The 23,996-nt window shown below is 44.2% G+C and overlaps 1 protein-coding gene across 1 annotated transcript in view; it reads right to left on the reverse strand.

The window, feature by feature from the left end:
* LOC137376366 (synaptojanin-2-like) overlaps window positions 1-23,996 on the reverse strand; it is a 217,607-nt gene that overhangs the window by 37,795 nt on the left and 155,816 nt on the right. The window contains 4 exon segments of the mRNA XM_068044775.1: window positions 5,283-5,394; window positions 6,962-7,118; window positions 13,514-13,672; window positions 22,871-23,063. Coding sequence (XP_067900876.1) covers window positions 5,283-5,394; window positions 6,962-7,118; window positions 13,514-13,672; window positions 22,871-23,063 — 621 coding nt within the window.

The raw sequence follows: 23,996 nt of genomic DNA on the forward strand, positions 1-23,996 counted from the left end.
ATGGTGGAGGTAGGCTCAACTGAAGCATTCAAAGAACAGTACAGCACAGGAACAGGCCATTCGGCCCACCAAGCCTGCGCCGATCTTGATGCCTGCCTAAACTAACACCTTCTGCACTTCCGGGGCCCATATCCCTCTATTCCCTTCCTATTCATGTATTTGTCAAGATGTCTCTTAAACGTCGCTATCATATCTGCTTCCACCACCTCCCCTGGCAGCAAGTTCCAGGCACTCACCACCCTCTGTGTAAAAAACTTGCCTCGCACATCCCCTCTAAACTTTGCCCCTCGCACCTTAAACCTATGTCCCCTAGTAACTGACTCTTCCACCCTGGGAAAAAGCTTCTGACTATCCACTCTGTCCATGCCGCTTATAACTTTGTAAACCTCTATCATGTCGCCCCTCCACCTCCGTCGTTCCAGTGAAAACAATCCGAGTTTTTCCAACCTCTCCTCATAGCTAATGCCCTCCAGACCAGGCAGCATCCTGGTAAACCTCCTCTGTACCCTCTCCAAAGCCTCCACGTCCTTCTGGTAGTGTGGTGACCAGAATTGCACGCAATATTCTAAGTGTGGCCTACCTAAGGTTCTGTACAGCTGCAACATGACTTGCCAATTTTTATACTCTATGCCCCGACCGATGAATGCAAGCATGCCGTATGCCTTCTTGACTACCTTATCCACCTGCATTGCCACTTTCAGTGACCTGTGGACCTGTACACCCAGATCTCTCTGCCTGTCAATACTCCTAAGGGTTCTGCCATTTACTGTATACCTCCCACCTGTATTAGACATTCCAAAATGCATTACCTCACAATTGTCCGGATTAAACTCCATCTGCCATTTCTCCGCCCAAGTCTCCAACCGATCTATATCCTGCTGTATCCTCTGACAATCCTCATCATTATCCGCAACTCCACCAACCTTTGTGTCGTCCGCAAACTTACTAATCAGACCAGCTACATTTTCCTCCAAATCATTTATATATACTACAAAGAGCAAAGGTCCCAGCACTGATCCCTGCGGAACACCATGAGTCACATCCCTCCATTCAGAAAAACACCCATCCACTGATACCCTCTGTCTTCTATGACCGAGCCAGTTCTGTATCCATCTTGCCAGCTCACCTCTGATCCCGTGTGATTTCACCTTTTGTACCAGTCTGCCATGCGGGACCTTGTCAAAGGCTTTACTAAAGCCCATATAGATAACATCCATTGTGGACACAATGGGCTGAATGGCCTCCTTCTGCATTGTAACAATTCTGTGATTCTGTGATCAATTTATCCTTCCTGAGGTATGGAACCTGGAACCAAACACAGTACTCCAGATGTGGTCTAACCAGATCTTTACAGAATTTTAGTATCATGCAGACCCCCACCTGCCAAGAATGAGGCATATTAATTTTGTCATATGAATATTGATTTTAAACTGTTGCTGGAGCAAGGAAATGACTCGTTAAACAGATCAGCCGTGGCTGGAAAAAACATCTGCATACTAACAGACAGTGCTTGGAGGGACAAAGGGGCTATTCCCTGCTCCAATTTAACACACAACAGACTTTGAACACCAGGTATTGTGTGTAAGAAGCACAGGTATTGTGTGTAAGAAGGGTCAGCTCAGTCAAGAGAATCCACAAACAGACATGGTCAGACCAGCTAGTCACATGACTAACCTGTTTGGTAATCTGGGTTTTTCTGAATTGTACAAAGAGTTTGAACTGAGACAGACTGTTTGCTCCTGGAGTGAGAAGACCTCTCCTGTCTGCTCTCATCTCTTTCTCACAAGCCTCTGAACCCACTGAGGACACATGAACCGCAAGAGAGAAAACTCTCCTATATCGAACAAGGTTTAAGAATACTGGGCCCCAACAAAAAGCAAGCCCTATCTACAATCAAGGACTTTACAACGAGCTCGAAGAACAGTAACCAAAGCCATCTTCAGATATTGCCTAAAACTTTTCCACTTTATTTCTTCTGCTCTTTTTTGTCTCTATTTGCATGTGCGTATCGTGTATGCATGCCAGTGTGGGCGTGTCGCGTATCCGTAGGCATTAACCGAATTAGAGTTTAAGTTTAATAAAGTTCAATCTTTTTGCATTAAACATAAAAAAACCTGTTTGGTTAGTTTCATTGCCTTATAATTGGAAGTTAGTGAATAAGGAATCACTAAGGGAGAGTTTTAAAAAAAGTGTGTTTAAAATTAAACCCTGTTGTGGTAAGATCAGGTGAAGGCGGAGAGGGAACCCTAGACCCCTTTCTCACCTGGTCGTAATAGTAGTATAACTTCCACTTCTTTGTGCTCCAGCCTCCTTGAGATGAAGGCCATGTACCTGTCTGCCACCTTTTAGTAATTTCTGTACATGGTTCCCTAAATCTCCTGGGATCATAATAAGTCCTTCTATCTTTTGTTTATTCGTTCTTGGATGTTAGCATCTCCTTATTGCCCAAGGGCGGCGCAGTGGTTAGCACCGCAGCCTCACAGCTCCAGTGACCTGGGTTCAATTCTGGGTACTGCCTGTGTGGAGTTTGCAAGTTCGCCCTGTGTCTGCGTGGGTTTTCTCCGGGTGCTCCGGTTTCCTCCCACATGCCAAAGACTTGCAGGTTGATAGGTAAATTGGCCATTAGCAATTGCCCCTAGTGTAGGTAGGTGGTAGGGAAATGTGGGGATGTGGTAGGAATATGGGATTAGTGTAGCATTAGTACAGATGGGTGGTTGATGGTCGGCACAGATTCGGTGGGCCGAAGGGCCTGTTTCAGTGCTGTATCTCTAAACTAAACTAAACTAAACCCTAATTGCCCTTGAGCAGGTGGTGCTAAGCCAGGTACAACTGAGTGGCTTGCTCGGCCATTTCAGTGTCAGTTAAGAGTCAACCACATTGATGTGGGTCTGGAGTCACATGTAGTCTAGACCAGGTAAGGATGACAGATTTCCTTGAACTTAAATTCCCCCAGCTGCCATGGTGGCTTTTTAATTCATGTCTAATGAAGCATTAGTCCAGGCCTCTGCATTACCATTATGCTACCACTATCTCTAAAATCCTTCTCATATCGTCATTCTTTCTCACACACTTATTCTGTCTCTAGCACACACAACCATTCTCCCACTTTCACTGTGCCTCTCTCTCTCAGTTCGTCAATCAGGCTCTTTCTGTCTACGTCCCTCCCTCTCATACACAAATTAGTCTGCCAGTCGAAAAAAAAATCACTTTATCTTGTAATACTTGATTGAGAAAAAAAAAGGATTTATTTCTTCAACAAAGCCAAAATAAAGAGGGGAGCAGTTTTCCACTGAGAAAGATAAATAAATATGTATATTGTTTGGCTCTTTAAATATAAATAACAGAAAGGACAGCTGCCTCTGACTGATCTGAATTTTGCAGAGGTAAAACCTAAGTTTTTTAATTCAGCTGTCAATAATAGTTAAAATGCAAACAATATATGAATAAAAAATGAAAGTTTGTTCTGAATCATTTCGAAGAAAGAAAACCTATCACAGGACAAACAACATTTTGCTTGCAATGGAAAAATCCTGATTTCTGATGAGAAATTGTGTCGGTACTCAGACCGCAGCATGTGCTGTGTGCCAAAACATAAATTTCAAGTCCAGACTTTCGAGAAAGTCTGAGGTCTTCACATATAAACATTAATGAAGCCGGTCAAACAACAAATTTGGTTAAGAGCAAAAGGCTGACTAAACCAATGAATTAGTGTAGGAGTGAATACGAATTAATACATTTGCATGTCATATTTAGCTGCAGCAACTTGTTTGAGATGGAATATATTTGTGCATCACCCTATCAATTGCAAGATGGTTCAGTGAATATATAAATGTATTAATTTTGTGGCCAGAATTGCCAAAAATAAGAAATTGGGAGAAAATATTATGTATGACAAGAAGTAAATGTTACACTTTGCACGATAAGCAAGACATTAAATACCTATGAGTAAACCTATAGTATTGTTCAATGAGTCAGAGGATCTCGTAGAACTACACCACCACCTTAAGACCGCTGGTTGCAACTACAGTGTCACCAGGATCTATTTTCGTTTGGAATTACCACTATAATTGGTATTTAAAATGTTAAATTTGGACATAAAGAGCATGATCAAAAATTTGTGATAGCAGGAAGTAAAGTTTGGGGATACGAAATGAATGGACACACAAAGACCGGGAGACAGGGGTCTTGGCCACCAGCAAAAGCGCCGGTGAGAGCCCCGTGTCTCCTCCTCTGGGATGCCCACGGCATTACGTGCCAATTAGGCACTAAGTGGACAGCGGCAGGCCTTCCCTGAGATTAAGGTCTCCGGCGACAGAAGTCCTGCTCTCTGAGAGCTGCCGGCCAGTCAGAGGCCATTAGCTCCTTAAGTGAGCAGCACCATCGCAGAGGCGGTGGCTGCTGCCGGTATTGAACTTACTGGAGGCACTGTACGCAGGCTACAGGTGAGTCATGGCAGGAAGGGGTTCGCAGGGTGGGGGTCAAGGGGGGGAAGGGAGGAGTTGTAGAGGGTTTGGCAGCAGGGGCGGTGGGGGGGGCAGGTGACTCTCAGCAGGCCCCCCCCCACACCCTCCCGAAGACGAGTCCTACGATCAGGCACTGTGCCTTTTAATGAGCCTGTTTGCTTGGTGAGCTCCCCATGCAGTGACAGGCTCTCCTGCCGGTTGAGGCGGGATGAGGCCCTTAATTGGGGATTAATTGCCCACTTAACGACCTCAATTGGCAGCGGAGCGAGAAGGCCGTCCACGGGCCTTCCCATCCTGGACTTAATTGGGGTGGAAGTGGGAAGATGGCGGGTTCCCCGTCCAACACCATCCTTTATTATATACTCTCCCCGCCTCCAACGTTGTTGCGAGGGCTAGCATAAAATTCCCCCCAAGATTTTTAATATAGAATAAAATAAAAGATATGATCTAGTATTTTACTACATATATCAGTGACATCTTGTGGCAGACAATCAATAATACACCATCATTTATTGTGCTGACAGGTTTGAACACCTTTTATCTGTTCAATAGTCAATAAAATGCCAAATGTCCACTGGACTCTGACACAGCCAGATCTACCCACATGAACATACACTGCAGAAAGGTAAAGATAACAGTAATATCTTAATTTATATCACCTTCTCATATTTCTCTGAATAATGAAAATGCATGAAGAACTACTTGCAAAAGATTCATTTTGGTGAAAAGAGATATTCACCACTGAAACAAATTTGCAAATTGCAAACCCTCCTAAAATATCTTGACATCCATAATGAAAACAGGGCCACTGTTACACACCTATGATCAGATGCATTCAGCTCTGCTCTCCCATAATACAGCAGATCACCTGGTGTCCACATGTTCTTGACCTTTATCTCTGTTTCATAATCACACCCTTTTAAATCTATACCTGAAATGCAGTAAATTGAAAATACTGATGAATGATCTTACAACATTTATTCACTTTAAGATCAAAGTTACTTATTACCTTGATTTAATTAGTAGCATTATTACTTTAATGGAAAATATTTATTCTGTTTCATTATCGGAATTATTGTATGCTCAACAAGTAAGTGCGTGGTAGGTACATCTGTTGGGATTGGCAACATTGTACATAGATGTACGAGTTATCAGTTTACCTGGAAACCTCAAAGGAATTAACAACAGCATTGGGTTTAACACCCTAGGAGTCAAAGGGAGGAAATCTGAAACAGAACCAGTTCTTCCAAAATCTGGCTAAATGAAATGATGGGCTGACTATTACAGGCCCTCCGATGTGGGGGTTGGGGGGGTGGGGGGGGGGTGGGATTGTGGCAGGGGGGAGCGGTAAAATGCCTCCGGCAGAGGCCTGCCATGGGCCTCGACGCTGGGAAGGCCCAGCCCGATATTGCCGGTGGCGGAGAAGCCCCCATGCCGCTCAGCGACGGGAGCAAAATTTACATATTTAAATAAATTTAAATAAAGGCATTAATTACCTTCTCGCCTCTGCCTCTCGTCCCGCTGCGATATTGGTGCCGGTAGCCGGCGCTCCCACGCCTTCGGGTCCAAGTCCAGGGATCCGAGGTGGAACACTGGTGGGGAGGGGGAACGGGTAAGTTTTTCAGTGCGGGGTGGGTGGGGGGGGGGGGGCATGGGGTGTAGGGGATGGTGGGAAGGGGTAAAGTTTATAGTTTATGAACTTTTGGGTGGGGAAGGTCAGGTGGGCAGGGGAAGTGTCTTGGGGCAGGGGGGAAGAGGGCAAGTATTGCATTGCATGGTTATTAGGGGGGTGGGAGAGGGGCATATTAAATGTTTTAAAAATTTTTTGCAACTTCTCCCTCCAAAAATTTAAAATAAATGGAAGGGCCCAAAGTTCTTTAAAAATGGCGTCAGTGCTTGCGCAAAGGCTGCTGATGCCATTGCCAGGGACGGACCGCCCACTCCCTCCATGAATTCGGGGGGGGGGGGGGGGTGGGGGGGCCATCCGCCCCGGCCATTTAACTGAACCGCCGCCTGAATTCAATTCCACAAGAAGCAACACCTGCTTCACAAGCAGACATACTAACTACTTGAGAAGATGGAAATGTGTGCAGTGGAGTGGCAGGAACTTGGTCAGAAAAGATGGAAAGAATAATGTAAGTGCTCATCCAGTAAAATTACGTTAAATTAAGCACTGATCTTTAGGCAGTCCAATTAAATTCATGAAGAGTGTCACCAGAGATCAACTAATATCAATCAACAAAAATGATGTGTTCATTGTACACAAGTGAAAATTATTGTTCTATATTTACCTTAACAGACATACATAAAAACAAACTAATGTGTCTTTTTAAAGAAAGGTCTATATATAGGCAAATTGGCTCTCTCCTTCAGTGGAGGCAACTGTTCTGTGGCTTAAACATTACGGCATCTATTATAATTGCTAGTTCTTTACGGTCTAGATATTACACAATTTTAGCTACAGCTTGATTACAGTTTCAATTTTGTTATAATCATACCCAACGTATCACAAGGCCATTTTTTTCTCCACCACAGCACTCGATCAGTCCAAGCAGGAGTTCTGCATTTGTCACTGCTGTCATAAATATCTGTTCCCACATCATATTTGTATGTTGGAGCGAAGTTGATGGTGCCTTCAAAGAAATCTTTAAAAATCTAAGTGAAAGAATTACATTTTATTTAATTTTGAAGGCATTAATATTGTAGACAATTAAGCTTTAGAAAGAAATTCTTCTTGAAGGATACAAGAAAGCTCTTTGAGCCAAACTGATGGATTGTATCAGAAAAGCTAATAATTGCAATGTTTGAAGCTCTGTGTTTAACTGAATTGTACTCGTCACCGGCATCAGATCCACTGGCCGTCCATGTCTCCACTTTAAAGACTTCTGCAAACGCGACATGAAGTCCTGTGACATTGGCCACAAGTTATGGGAGTCAGTTGCCAGCGATCGCCAGAGCTGGCGGACAGCCATACAGGCGGAACTAAAGAGTGGCGAGTCGAAGAGACTTAGCAGTTGGCAGGAAAAAAGACAGAAGTGCAAGGGGAGAGCCAACTGTGTAACAGCCCCGACAACCAATTTTATCTGCAGCGCCTGTGGAAGCGTCTGTCACTCTAGAATTGGCCTTGATAGCCACTGCAGGCGCTGCTCCACAAACCACTGACCACCTCTAGGCGCTTACCCATTGTCTCTCGAGACAAGGAGGCCAAAGAAGAAATAATCTTTTCCAACAGAGTGTAATGTTCATACTGAGAAGCGCACAACATTAATATTTACACATCTTAGCTATGATAAAATATCGGCTGGCTAGTCACAAAACTCACAATAATCTGGAAACCACTGATGCATTTCAGTGCAGTTAAGTGTGAGGTCATCCACTTTGGACCCAATAAAAGATAGATTGAGTAATTTCTAAATGGCAAAAAGCTAGGAACAGTGAAGGTTCAAAGAGATTTAGGGGTCCGTTTACACAGATCACTAAAATACAGTCGTCAGGTACAAAAAATAATCAAATAATCAAATCAAAAGCCAATGGAATGAGAGGACTAGAATATAAAGGGCAGAAAGTTTTGCAACAGCTATACAAAGCCCTGGTTAGACCACATCCAGAGTACTGGGTACAATTTTCAGCACTGCATCTTAGAAAGGATATATCAGCCTTGGAAGGAGTGCAGCATAGATTCATCAGGATGATATCAGGGCTCCAAAGGTTGGAATATGAGGAGTGATTCCATTAACTAGGCTTATATGCCCTGGAATATAGAGGGTTTAGGGTGATTTGGTTGACATTTTTAGGATTTTGAAAGGGCAGGTTGAAACCTTTTCTGCTGTTGGCGTATCTAGGAAAAGGTGACATAACCTCTAACCCAGTGTCAGGCCACTCATAGGAAACACTTTAGGGGGTATTTTATGCTCTCCCACGCAGCAGGTTTGGAGGTGGGGAAAGCATGAAATTGGGTGGGATGGTGGCGGGTGGGGCGTTCACATCACCTCTGCCAAAATTTAGTCCAGAGTGGGAAAGCCGTTCACTGGCCTCGCTGCAAATTGAGGCCCTTAACTGGGCAATTAAACCCCAATTAAGGGCCTTTACCCATCGCAGCCACAATTAGCTGTGCAGCGGGCGGCCCTGTCGTCGCACGGGAAGCACGGTACCAAAAACAGTGCAGGCTGCCTCCCGGCTCCAGTGGGGTGGGGGGTGGGTCCCTCGTTAAAACACACTTAGTGCCTGAACGCAGGACCCAGCATGAGGAAGGGGGGGGGGGGGGCCCACTGAGAGACATCTAGCTGTCCTTGCTGCCGACCTCCCTCCTCCCCCTGCAAGATCCCTTCTGCCCTGACCTACCTGAGGCCTGGGTCCCGCGACACTGCTCGGCCTCCATTAGGTGCTCCTCCAGCAGCAGCCACCACCTCTGCGGTAGCACTGTAGCTGCTGCCCTCTGATTGGTCAGCAGCTTTCCAAGGATGGGACTTCCAGAGACGGGGTCCTTGATCCTGTGGACGGCCCGCTGCTGTCCACTTAAGTGCCTGATTGGCACTAGATTCGGCGGGCCTTCCAGAGAAGAGGCGATCACTTTCGGCGTCACTTCTTCCAGATGTCAAGATCCCTGCCATCAGAATAAAACTCCTCCCGTTTTCCATGCAAAGGATGGCAGAAGTGTGGAACTCTCGCCCACAAAAACAGTAGATGCTAGCTTAATTAATAATACTGAATTTGAGATTGATAGACTTTTGCTAGCCCAGGGTATAAAAGGGTATAAAACCAAGGTGGGTTAAAAGCTATCTGAAAGGTGGAACAGGTTAGAGGGGCTGAATGGCCTACTCCTGTTCCTATGTTGCTATTTCGAGGGTCCCTCAGTCGGCTTGTTTGACAGGACATCGATTTATACCAACTTCCTCTGCAACCACAATAGTCAGAATGAGGTGGCATCCTGGCTGGCTTCCGACAGGTACAAGGCAACATCGACTGGACCCATGTGTTGACCCAAGGATTAACAGATCAATGGAAAGTTTTATCAATATTCCATGAACACTTGGTGTGCAACCACAAGGAGAAGTTCATGCAGATGTATGCCAGATTCCCTGGGAACTGTCACAATGCTTTTATACTGTGGGAGTTCACCATTGCAAACCTCTGTCCCGGGAAGCAGGCTGGTTCATAGGAGACAAGGGATAGCCCCTTGAATCTTGGTTCATGACACCTGAGGAACCCCACAAGTGAGGCGCAAGAGTGCTACAATGAGAGCCACTTGACCACCAAGTGCATCTTCAAGCAAGCCATCAGCAAATGAAGATGCGCTTCAGATGCCTAGCTAGGTCTCAAGGCCCCCTTCAGTACTCACCAGCAATCATCTACAGTATCATAGTGGTATGCTGCATCCCGCACAACATTGCGCAACAAAGAGGATTAGAGGTGGAGGATGACTAAGATGCTCATCAGACATCTTCTAATGTTGAGAACATGGAGGAGGAGGACAAAGAGCAACATGAAGACAGGGCATTCATGGCTAGACCAGCCGGGGTTCCCTAATAGTTTGAACATTCAGCTAGTTACTCACATTGGAAGAAGAATTTAAAATGGAATCCCCCCGCTGGTTCCCACCACCACTACGCCTAACTATTACACAAAACAGTCCCTTGGCCATGCCTACACTCATTGAACATCTGCCTCATGGGTCCCATTGTATATTGACATTAATCATGAAGCACGTGAAAGAGTGAGTTGGCACTCAGGACGTAATAATGGGCAAGACGTGGAAGTTTAGTTTAGTTTAGAGATACAGCACTGAAACAGGCCCTTCGGCCCACCCAGTCTGTGCTGACCAACAACCACCCATTTATAGTAATTGTACATTAATCCCATATTCCCTACCACATCCGCACCATTCTCCTACCACCTACCTACACTAGGGGCAATTTACAATGGCCAATTTACCTAACCTGCAAGTCTTTGGCTGTGGGAAGAAACCGGAACACCCGGCGGAAACCCACGCGGTCACAGGGAGATCTTGCAAACTCCGCACAGGCAGTACCCAGAACAGAACCCAGGTCGCTGGAGCTGTGAGGCTGCGGTGCTAATCACTGCGCCACTGTGCCGCCCCAAGTGACGCTAATCAATAAATTTTACGTGCCATTATAAGAAAAAGGAAAAAAAGCAGCCATGTTTTTTGAAGTGCGTCTTCAAGCTTTGGTGAATATAATTGCTTTGAATTATGTTTCATATTGCTTCTATGTTGTGCATCCTGAATAGCTTCAGCAGAGGTAAATGCAGGCTGCTCGGATTCCTGTCCTGGCTATTAAGATAGTTTTAGTCTATGATGTCTGGATTTTGGAGCCCCTGAGACATGCATCTGTGCAGGGACAGATTCAGTCATTGGGAGATGAGGCAACATGTTGGGTACTGCATTGTGGGGGGCGGGGGGGGATGCGGGGGAAGACAATGGGTGAGAAGTGAGAGCACTTTAAGTGGAATTCCCACTTCCATGCTCACCTTTGCCATTATCCCTCGCCTGGGCCACAGCCATGTTATTCCTACTACTCTGTTGGACAGCAGCTTGGTGAAGATCAGTGACACATTGTAAGGCCATGGATACGGTATCTGTCATCCTGTTTAAGGCAGCAGAGATCTCCAGTACTGTCATGGTCATGGCCTGTATGGACTCACTTGACAGCCATACCTGAAGCACAGAGGCAGCCACTCTCTCCATGACAGACATTCTCGCAATTAACCGAGACACCAATCCAGACTGTTGGAGTTGGACACCTCCATCATTTCCAAGAGTGTGCTTGACACGTCTGTCAATATCCCACAACATTGCTGCTCTATCTTTCTCATTCTCCTTCTCAACATTGGCCTCCAGGTTCAGTATCTGTATCCAGTCAAGCAGAGCTTGGAAAGGACTGAGGACTCCTCACAGCTGTCCTTACCATCAGTTTCTGCTCATGCTCACGTGAGGAGTGAGTGACGAAGTGAAACCCTAACTAACTCTCTAACTGGACCCACTGAAATGCAAGTAACTGCACTGGTGCATAACTGCACATCCTGTGACAGTGCACCCTCAGAAGGAATTTCCTTTGAGAAATTATCATCATACATGCCCACAGGCTCTTGTTCTACTTGTTAAGGCACTGGAAGTGAAAAGTGGCAAATTTGCAAACTTGGCAATCACCATAGTTAAGTCATTGATGAAATAACGTCAGCATATGTTATCAGAGATATTTGTAATTCGGTCACCAGCTATCTGCAAGCTCCCTGTCTCTACCTCTGACTGAGAGGGTTGGAGGTGTGTCACTTATCTCCATGGCCTCCTCTTCTGCATATGTAAGCTGGACTATTTGTGGCAGGCCACCTCCAGTCCTCCCCCTCTCCCTTGCATTTTACACTCTCTTCTCCGACAAGAACGGAAAGAACAGACTATCAGAGAGATGCATCACATTGCATAAGGACTGGGGTGAGTGGCAGTGGTGGATGGATAAATGGGGAGGTGAGGGAGGAAGTGCATAGGCTGTGAAGGAAGGGTGTTCCTGAAACTTAAGTAGGTGTGAGGAATGATTTGATGGGAGTCCAAGACAAACTGAGGGTGGGGTTAGGGGTGTGGGTGTTTCCATCACAGGATGAAGGTGAATTAGCAACTGTACTTGTGGAACCTGAGGTGAGCCACCCTTGGACAAGGGTGTGGGTTTGCCTGGTCAGTATGTTTCTCACACTAACTGTTCCTTAGGAATGTGTCATGTCTGGGTGATGAGATAAGAAGAGTGTTGTTGAAGCATAATGTCTCTTTCTGTTATTGCGCTGTACCAGCTGCAAGGCCAATGGTGAGACAGATATGTAAACGAAGGATTGAAAATTACTGTATCTTATTCGTTTAGAGCAAAAACTGAATTGTAATATTATTGGTGCTTTAGAATGCAAATTAAGGATTGAACTATTATTGTAAGATTATTGGTTGCAGAATAGTATAATTGCCATTGTTTTAGTGAAATTCTTCAGAACATCGCACTGAGTCTCAATGTGAGCTCTACTGTGTTTGTTCTCCTTGTGCACAAGTTAATAAAAGTCGGTTGCGAGTACTCCCCGTGCCAAGTCTGATTATTCTTCGACATACTCACTTATTCTGACCTGGTTAGATCATTAAACCACTTCTGCACTGAAGCCAATAACCAGGGCACAGTGCTCCTGCTGCTCACCCCCTCAGCTACCTTCAATCATGCCTTCTTGGCTACAACAGCAGATTTCTTCCTCCCATTGCTCCTGACTGCATCAAGCAGTAATTCAAGGGAAGCATCACTCAATCTGCTCTTTGTGAATTCATGTTAATTACTTCCTGCATTGCCCTTAATATAGCGTCATGTGAGTGTGCATCACTGCGCAGCTTGGAGATGCAAAACCCAGAAGGAAAAATTCTAATCAGTCATTCAAGATGAAATCGGAGAATCCAACTCACTAAGTTTTTTTCCGCGTCTGGCACATGTAACTCCCCTCCTCACTTCTCCGCCCGGGACTTGCTCTTACATCAATATGCAAATATTGTTCATAAGAGTGCCTTATAAGGAACAAATAAATACCAGCGGAAATACAAGACTTGAAATCAAGCAGCCAAATGCACATGAAAAACAAGAACATAGATACACTGCAAAGAGCACTTGATAATGTGCGTAAACCTGTGACAGAAGATTTGGATGCTGGGGCAGTTTTCTTCTTTGTATAAAGTTAAAGAAAATTTCTTTTACTAACTTATTATAAATCAATGATAATATACACCGCTGTTGATAAATAACTTAAGAGCCTTGTTCTCATAATTGTGACATAGACTTCTCCATTGTGTTACATCCTTCTAAATAAAACTGCTAGCTGTCCTTTTATTCTTCATTTCACATACAAATCCCAACACATTCCTCACTAGAACATCTTATTGCTTTTATTTTAGTACTGCAATGCTTTCATAAGTTCATCCAATATCCTCTGTTAAACGGTGACTGTTACAATAGGATAAAAGCACTGCAATATGAAAACAAATCCATTTTTATTTCCTTCCCATTGTTCTTTGCACTCACTTTGTTGTCAGTCTTCTGTTGCTGCAGCTGGTCATAGGCCTGAAGAGCTTTCCAGTCCTGTCTCTTAACGTGATGGAGGACTTCCTCGTATGGAAGATCAATGCGGAAATTTGAATCTCCACACCAGAATACATAGTCATGGGAGAAAACATTCCTTCCCTGTCACAAGAAAGCAAAATCAAGTATTATGCAACCAAATTAAAGGAATAGGATAGATATTTTTGAATCAATTACAAGAGTAGTAGGATGGCTCTGAAGTGAAATGAACAGAGGTGCATAGGATTAACATATCATTGTCATAGAGATACAACAACCATCCATTTATACTAACCCTGCAGTAATCCCTACCATATACTCTACCATTCTCCTACCACCTACCGACACTAGGGGCAATTTATAATGGCCAATTTACTTATCAACCTGCAAGTCTTTGGCTGTGGGAGGAAACCGGAGCACCCGGCGAAAACCCACACGGTCACAGGGAGAACTTGCAAACTCCGCACAGACAGTACCCAGAATCGAACCTGGGTTGCTGGAGCTGTGAGGCCCACCACTGGGTATGTCCTGTCCCACCAGCATGGTAGACCCACCAGAGGTGGTGGCACAATGGTATACAGTCAGGAGGGAGTGGCTCTGGGAGTCCTCAACATTGACTCCAGACCCCATAAAATCTCATGGCATCAGGTCAAACATGGGCAAGGAAACCTCCTGCTGATTACCACCTATCTCCCTCCCTCACTCAGCTGATGAATCAGTACTCCTCCATGTTGAACACCACATTGAAGAAGCACGGAGAGCAGCAAAGGGACAGAATGTACCCTGGGCGGCGGATTGGCACCCCATCCACCGCCTTAAACATTCACTCCCTCTACCACAAGTGCACAGTGGGAACAGTGTGTACCATCTACAAGATGCATTGCAGCAACTCAAGGGCACTTAAGTATAGGGTTTAAATGCTGGCCTTGCCAGCAACACCCTCACCCAAGAATCAATATTCTATTTTCCAAAGAAATCTGTTCTGAAGTACTTTTATCAAATGAGTACAACATAACTGTACTAACTTCATTAACATTCACTGTTACTTCATCAGATCACACAATCAGGTTAGTCAGACATGATTTGCCTTTAACAAATCTGTGTTGCTGCCCCTTATTAATCAACGTTTCTCCAAGTGAGGATGAATTCTGTCCACGTGACAATGGTTTTTCGTAGTTTTCCCACCACTGACATTAGACTGACTGTCCTGCTGTTACCAGTTTTATTACTCTCCTTTTTTGAATTGCAACATTTTCAATCATCCTGTCTTTTGGGACAACTCCAATATTAAAGGAAGATTAAAGTTTGTGCTCAGAGCTTCAGCTATCTCCATCCCAGCTTCCTTCAGCAACCTAGATGCATCCCATCCAGACCAAGTGACTTGTGACTAAACAGAGGAAGCAGCAGACTATAGAGAGAGATGAGCAACCAACAGATCAGATCAAAGCGCTGCAGTCCTGCCACATCCAGTCGTGTATGATAGTGGACAATTAAAACAATTAATGTGAGGACGAGGCTCCACCAATAGTCCTATCCTCAACAATGGTGAAGCTCAGCAGGTGAATGCAAAACACAAGGTTGAAGCATTTGTAACCAATGTTCCCTCTAAATTTCCTTTGCACTGGGTGGGCTACAAACTCCTCCGTGCACTACTTTCTTGTCCATGGGCAGCTTACATTTTAAAAGTCACTGAACTTTCACAAAGTTGTGAGTGATCATTTTATTTCAATGTGCAGTACGTTCCAGATTAATATACAGCCGGCATGCGCACCTTAGAGGTGATGTCCTCCCACTGGTCCTATTCTCCTTCTCTTGAAGGCACCATTCCACCTCCACCTCTCACTGGTCCCAATATACCTCTGCTCTAAGAAGTCACAGCATATTTCTACTCTCACACATTGTAACATCTCTTCTCATTGGTCCCATTCCCTCTCTCTCTCCTCATATGCTCCATTTGCTTTGCCCTCTCACGTGTCCCATTCTTCTCTCTATAGTCCTATTCTAATTTTCTTCTTACACATCCTATTCTCCCTCTCCCCTCACAGATCCCAGTCGACCTCTTCTCTCATAAGCTCCATTCTACTTCTCACAAGTCCTATTCTACCTGCCCTCACACGTTCCATTTTACCTCTCCTCATATGTCCCACATCTCAGTGTTGATGAGCTGGAGGCCGAGCTGCAGACATGGTGATGCATCAGGGAAATCAGGGAAGGGAAAGTTACCTGGACACTTTGTTCTAGAAGGCAGTCATGGATAGGGTCTTCTGATTTATTCAGTGGTCAGGGACGGGGGCGTGACTGCAAGTGGAGCAGGTATCGGGACTGAGAAGGCAGAAGTGGAGGAGCCTCAGCCCTTGCACTTGCCCAACAGGTCTGAGGTTCTTTCAACTTGTATGGATGAGAGGGAGGGCTGGAACGCAGACGAGCAGATTGACCATGGCACTGTGGTACAGGAAGCCATTCAAACGGGGGGAGTAAATAGGAATGTAGTGGTAGTAGGGCACAGCATAGTCAGGGGGATAGACACAGTTCTCTGCAGCCAAGAGCGAGAGTCTAGGAGGCTGTGTTGCCTGTCCAGTGCCAGGGTTTGGGACATCTGCTTGGGGCTGGAGAGGAACTTGCAGTGGGAAGGAGAGGATCCGGTTGTCATGGTCAACGACATAGATAGCACTAGGAATGAGGTTCTGCATAGGGAGTATGAACAGCTAGGGGCTAAATTAAAAAATAGAACCTCAGAGGTAATAATCTGCAATAATCTCTGGATTATTACCTCAGCCACGAGCAAATTGGTGTAAGGTAAATAAGATTAGAGAGTTAAATGCGTGGCTCAAAGATTGGTGTGAGAGAAATGGGTTTCAATTCATGGGGCACTGCCACCAGTACTGGGGAAAATGGGAGCTGTACCGTTGGGATGGTCTTCACCTAAACTGTGCTGGGACCAGTGATGTGGTGAGTCACATAACTAGGGCGGTAGACAGGGCTTTAAGCTAAATAATGGGAGAGAGGGATCAAGTGAAGGAAGATACGATAATTTAAAGAAAGAGAGAAGGCAAGACAGCAAGGTAGCAATAAGGGTAATGATAATCAGAGTGTTGCAGGAAGGAACAGAGCATATAAACTTAAAAATGCACCAGTAGATAAGGCTAGAAGCTTGTGAAAATAATAAAAAGACAGGATTAAAGGCACTCTGTCTGAATGCACACAGCATTTGCAACATGGTAGATGAATTGACAGCATAAATAGAAGTAAACAGGTATGATCTAATTGCCATCATGGAGACATGGCTACAGGGTGACCAAGGTTGGGAACTGAATGTTCAAGGGTATTTGGCTTTTAGGAAGGATAGGGAAAAAGGAAAAGGAGGTGGGGTAGCACTGTTAATAAAAGATGAGATCAGTAGATTAGTGATAGAGGATCTTAGATTGAAAGATCAAGATGTAGAATCAGTTTGGGTAGAGCCAAGAAACAGCAAAGGGCAGCAAACATTGGTAGGAATTGTTTATAGACCATGGTATAAATCAGGAAATTAGAGGTGCAAGTAACATGGATAATACAGTAATCATGGGGGGCTTCAATGTGCATATAGACTAGGTAAACCTAATTAGCACTAATGCTGTGGAAGACGAATTCCTGGAATGTACACGAGATGGTTTTATTGAACAGTATTTTGAGGAACCAACTAGAGAACAGATTATTTTAGATCTGGTATTGTGCAATGAGAAAGGACTAATTAATAATTTTGTTGTAAAGGAGCCTTTAGGAAAGAGTGACCATAATATGGTAGAATATTAGTTAAGTATGAAAATGATGTAGCTCAATCCGAAACTAGGGTCTTAAATCTAAACAAAGGAAACTGCAAAGGTATGAGAGGCAAGTTGACTAAGGTAGATTGGGAAACTACATTAGAAGGTACGACGGTAGACAGGAAATGGCTAGCATTTAAAGAATTAATACTCGGTTTACAACAAATTTACATTCCTTTGAGGCACAAAAACCCAGCAGGAAAAGTGATCCATACAAGAGAAGTTAAAAATGTTATTAGATCTAGGGAAGAGGCTTATAAAGTTGCCAAAAAAGTAGTAAGCCTGAGGATTGGGAGCATTTTAGAATTCGGCAAAGGAGGACCAAGAAACAGATAAAGAAAGATAAAATATATGAAAGTAAACTAACAAAAAACAAAAAAATGGACTGTAAAAGCTTAAAGGTATATAAAAAGGAAAAGATTAGTAAAGACAAATGTGGCCCATTACAGGCAGAGACAGGGGATTTTATAATGGGGAATAAGAAAACGGCAGAGAAATTAAACAAATACTTTGCGTCTGTCTTCACGGAGGAGAATACAAAAAACCTCCCAGAAATACTAAAGAACCAAGGGTCTAGCTAGAATGAGGAACTGAAAGAAATTAGTATTAGTAAAAAAGTAGTAATGGAAAAATTAATGGGACTGGAAGTTGATAAATCCCTTGGACCTGATGATCTACATCCCAGAGTGTTGAAAGAGGTGGCTGTAAAGATAATGGATGCATTCAGATTTTTTTTTTAGATTTAGAGATACAGCACTGAAACAGGCCCTTCGACCCACCAAGTCTGTGCCGACCATTAAACACCCATTTATACTAATCCTACACTAATCCCACATTCCTATCACATCCTCACCTGTCCCTATATTCCCCTACCACCTACCTATACTAGGGGAAATTTTTATAATGGCCAATTTACCTATCAACCTGCAAGTCTTTTGGCTGTGGGAGGAAACCGGAGCACCCGGAGGAAACCCACGCAGACACAGGGAGAACTTGCAAACTCCACACAGGCAGTACCCAGAATTGAACCCGGGTCGCTGGAGCTGTGAGGCTGCGGTGCTAACCACTGCGCCACTGTGCCGCCCGTGCGCATTGGTGATCATCTTCCAAAATTCTATGGATTCTGAAGATTGGAAGGTCACAAATGTAAACCCACTATTTAAGAATGGAGGGAGAGAGAAAATGGGAACTACAGACCTATTAGCCTGCCATTAGTAGTAGGGAAAATGCTAGAATCAATTATAAAGGATGCGATAACTGGACACTTAGAAAATAATGGTAGGATTGGGCAGAGTAAACATGGATTTATGAAAGGGAAATCATGTTTGTCATGTGTTCTGATGACATTAACTCTGCTTCTCTCTCCACAGATGCTGCCAGACCTGCTGAGTATTCCCAGCACTTTCTGTTTTTATTTCATGTTTGACAAACCTGTTGGGAATTTTTGGAGGATGCAACTAGCAGAATAAATAAGGGGACCCAGTGGATGTGATGTACTTGGATTTTCAGAAGGCTTTCAATAAGGTTACACACAAGAGGTTAGTAGGCAAAATTACAGGAGATGGGATTGGGGACAATACACTGGCATGGATTGAGAATTGGTTAATGGACAGAAAACAGAGAGTAGGAATAAACAGGTCATTCTCAGGATGGCAGGCTGTGACCAGTGGGGTACCACAAGGATCAGTGCTTGGGCTCCAGCTATTCACAATCTATATCAATGATTTGGATGTGGGGACCAAATGTAATATTTTCAAGTTTGCTGATGACACAAAAATAGGTGGGGTTGTGAGGAGGACGCAAAGAGGCTTCAAGGAGATTTAGACAGTCTTAGTGAGTGGGCAAAAACATGGCAGATGGAATATAATGTGGAAAAATGGGAAGTTATCCAATTTGATAGGAAAAACAGAAATGCAGAGTATTTTTTCAATGGTGAGAAATTAGGGAGTGTTGATGTCCAAAGGGACCTGGGTGTCCTTGTTCATAAGTCACTGAAAGCTAATATGCAGGTGCAGCAAGCAATTAAGAAGGCAAATGGTATGCTGGTCTTTATCGCAGGAGGATTTGGGTAAAGAAGTCTTGCTGCAATTGTATGGAACCTTGGTGAGACTGCACCTGGAGTATTATATACAGTTTTGGTCTCCTTACCTAAGAAAGGATATTCTTGCCATAGAGGGAGTGCAAAGAAGGTTCACCAGACTGATTCCTGGGATGGCAGGATTTTCCTATGAGGAAACATTGAAGAGACTGGGCCTGTATTCTCTAGAGTTTAGAAGAATGAGAGGTGATCTCATTGAAGCATATAAAATTCTTAAAGGACTCGACAGGGTTGATGCAGGAAGGATGTTTCCCCTGGCTGGGGGGGGGGGTCTAGAACCAGGGGGCACAGTCTCAGAATAAGAGGTAGGCCATTTACGACTAAGATGTGGAGGAATTTCTTCTTTCAGATGATGGTGAATCTGTGGAAATCTCTACCCCAGTGGGCTGTGGAGGCCAATCATTGAATCTGTTCAAGACAGAGATTGACAGGTTTCTAGATATTAAAGATACCAAAGGATATGGGGTACGGCGGGAAAATGGTGTTGAGGTAGAAAAGCAGCCATGATCTAGCTGAATGGTAGAGCAGGCTCGAGGAGCCGAATCACCTTCTACTGCTCTTATTTTCCTATGTTCCATGTAACCCTTGACCAATGAATCCAGAGCACTCTCACCTTCTGAAGCTCAGACTCTCCAGGGGCTCCTCTCCTCCCACCCTTGTCATCGCACGCTGCTCACTTCTGGACACACCTCCTCCTACATCCCGCTCGAGCTCGCTACTCCTCCAATCACAGATTCCTTCTCTTCCCTGCTCACTGCTCCTCCATTCACAGATTCCCTCACTTCCCCACTCTCTTCTCTTCCCTGCTCGCTGCTCTGCCAAACACAGATTCCCTCACTTCCCCACTCTCTGCTCTTCCAATCACAGATTCCTTCTCTCCCCTGCTCACTGCTCCTCCAAACACAGATTCCCTCACTTCCCCACTCTCTGCTCTTCCAATCACAGATTCCTTCTCTCCCCTGCTCGCTGCTCCTCCAATCACAGATTCCCTCACTTCCACGCTCACTTCCAATCACAGATTCTGTCTCTTCCTTGCTTGCAGCTCCTCTGATCACAGATTTCCTCTCTTCCCCACTCTCTGCTCTTCCAATCACAGATTTCTTCTCTCCCTCACTCGCTGCTCCTCCAATCACAGATTCCCTCATTCCATGCTCGTTGCTCCTCCAATCATAGATTCTGTCTCTTCCTTGCTTGCAGCTCCTCCGATCATAGATTTCCTCTTTTCCCCGCTCGCTGCTCCTCCAATCACAACTGCACTTTGTGCCACTCTCTCTCCAGCCATTCGAGCCTTTGCAGTTCTGGTTTGATGCTCAGCCCAATTGAGCGAGATGTTATGAGCGGCCTGCTTATTTCAATACACTGCACATTCTTGATTGCTGTGTGGCTGCGGGCGCACCTTAGATGGAACATTGTTCATTACCATCTTCAGCCAGAAGAGCTGAGTGGATGATCCCCCTCGGCCTCCTTCTGAAGTTCACACCATCACAGATACCAGTCTTCAGCCAATTCTATTCCCTCCATGTGATGGCTACATGTACTGGATACCGCAAAGGCTATGGGCCCTGCCAACTTCCCAGCTGTAGTGCTGAAGACCTGTGCTCCAGAACTAGCTTTGCTCCAAGCCAAGCTGTTCCAGTCCAGCTAATGACATCTACACATATCAGGTACACTTATCATTAAAATGTCATGAACAGGTACAGGAAATAATCGAAAAGGCTAATGGAATGCTGGCCTTTATAGCTCGAGGAATAGAATACTAGGGGGTAGAAATCATGCTTCAGCTGTACAAAAGCCCTCGAGTACTGAGAGCAGTTCTGGGCACCACACCTTACGAAGGATATATTGGACTTGGAGGGAGTGCAGAGTAGATTTACCAGAATGATATCTGGACTCCAAGGATTAAATTACAAGGAGATTACACAAACTGGGAAAAGGTCATTGACCTGAAGTGTTAACTCTGTTTCTCTGTCCACAGATGCTACCAGACTTGCTGAGTATTTCCAGCATTTTCTGTTTTTTATTGCAGATTTCCAGCAACAGCAGTATTTTGCTTCTGTTTTACACAAACTAGGTTTGTATTCCCTGGAATTTAGAAGGTTAAGTGGTGATTTGATCAAAGTTTTCAAGATATTAAGGGAAGAGATAGGGTACATTTGGAGAAACTATTTCCACGAGTTCTGATGAAGGGTCACTGACCTGAAACGTTAACTCTGCTTCTCTCTCCACTGATGCTGCCAGACCTGCTGAGGATTTCCAGCATTTCTTGTTTTAATAACTATTTCCACTAGTTGGGGAGCATAGGACTGGAGTCATAGTCAAAATATTAGAGCCAGACCTTTGAAGAGTGGAATTAGGAAACACTTCTTCATGCAAAGGGTGGAAGAGGTTTGGAACTCTCTTCTGCAAAGGGCAATTGATACTAGATCAATTGTTAATTTTAAAACTGCCATAAATAGATTTTTGTTAACTAAAGATGTTAAATGATATAGGGCAAAGGTGGGTATATGGAGTTAGGTTCCAGATCAGCCATGATCTCATTGAATGACGAAACAGGCTTGAGGGGCTAAATGGCCTACTCCTGTTCCTATGTTCCATTACAGCAACTCAGCGAGGCCTCTTTCACAGCATCACCCAAACCCACGATCTCGATCACCTAGAAGGACAAGGGCAGCAAGCACATGGGAACACCACCACCTCGAAGTTTCCCTGCAAGTCGCACACCATCCTTACTCAGAAATATATCGCCGTTCTTTCACTGTCACTGGGTCAAAATCCTGGAAAACTCTACCTAATGGCATTACGAAAGTATCTTCCCCACAGTGGTTTAAAAAGTTGGCTCACCGCTACCTTCTCAAGGATAATTAGGAAATGGGCAATAAATGCTGGCCTTCCTAGCAATACCCACATCCCATGAATGAATAAAATAAAAAAAACACATCTTCGAATCTATCCACAGCCTCTCTCCCCGCTACATTCTTGAACTGCTCCAGCTCTACACCCCAGAGCTCACCTTCCAGTCCATCAACATCAACCTACTTCTTCCTAATCTGTTCTCTTTGTTCTACTGTGGGTGATCAATCCTTTACCAACTTGCTCCTTGCTCAGCATCTCTGCCTTGTCAACTCCCTCCCTCCTCTTTCACCATGCTTTTGCACCGCCTGATCCTCTTGCTGCTCTTTCCACCTGCCACTCCCCCTCTGGCTCAGTGTCTACTTGCTATCCACTACACACTTTCTTTGTAATGAATATTATACTTACAAAATACTATTTAGTTAATAGAGATTTCTTCTAGTTGTCATAATAAAAGTCTTAAAATATGAAATCTTGTCATGTAATTCTTTAAATTAGTCCAGGGGTTCATATCTCGTATTTTAATGTTAATGGTCTCACTGAGGTCATAATAGTAGGAAGAATAAATACCATTGGGAAGCTGAGTTTCTGCATGATTTCTCTATAATCTTCATTTCTTTCTTTCACCTGTGACTGTCCAGCTGACAGATGAGCGCATACAAAGCAGAGTGTGGAGCTGTAAAACTGCAGGCGAACAGCCACTGCTCCTTTATTCCCAGCCTTTCCTCCCATCCCAGTCTTCACCCTATCCACAGCAACTTCTCTGCAAAAAGAGAAAGAAGAATGAAACATGTTTCTTATTTGTGTTTTGCTTCCCTTTTCCCTACTTGTTTTATTTATTAAGACCAAAAGAAATAGGAGCAGTATTAGGCCATATGGCCCCTAGAGCTTGCTTCACTTTTCAATAAGATCATGGCTGAACTTTTATATCAATTTCATTTCTCTACCCTATCTCCATATCGCTCAATTCCCCTAGTGCCCAAGAATCTATCCATCTCAGTCTTGAATATACTCATTGACTGAGCATCCAGAGCCCTCATCTTGCAGCCAGGATATTCCAGAGCCTAGTGTGTGAACTTCTCCATAGCTTCATCCATGGAGAAGATATGGGAGCTTAATTTGAGGTCAGAGAGGATTGTGAGGTCAGACAGAATTGTGAGGCCAAGGATGCCCATAACCAAGTTACAATGAAGAGACAGTCGTTGTTGGTTAGATTTGAAAACAGTCGTTTTAAAAAATTGAATGAGATTTTATTACCGCACTAAGGGCATGGAGAACAACGAAATATAGTAACTTAGCCGCTACACAATCAGAGGATTGCAGGTTATATCCATGGATGTCAAAATAATTGAGGGAAGTTGATGAATGTAGAGTGCAATTGTCAACAAATATGGGCGGGGTTGGATAAGAAATGCATATAGTTACTGATAAGAAGGAACAGAATGAGAGAGGAAAGAATGCCCTGGGCAAATCTTGAGTTAATGGGGAAAATAACGAGAGGGTGAACACACAGCTATTGTACAGACTGAGCAATCTGAGAGAAAACATGATAGCTATGACCAAAGATTTGTGATGGTGTCCACTATGACGTACTCTGCCTAAATTTTGAAAATTTCTAAGACAGTGAGTGACATATGATTCACGATGGCATTCAATAGCAGTTTCAAAAAGGCATGACATCGGCAAGGTGATTATT

The sequence above is a fragment of the Heterodontus francisci genome, chromosome 13 (genome assembly GCF_036365525.1).
Source record: "Heterodontus francisci isolate sHetFra1 chromosome 13, sHetFra1.hap1, whole genome shotgun sequence".
NCBI classification, from domain to species: Eukaryota; Metazoa; Chordata; class Chondrichthyes; order Heterodontiformes; family Heterodontidae; genus Heterodontus; species Heterodontus francisci.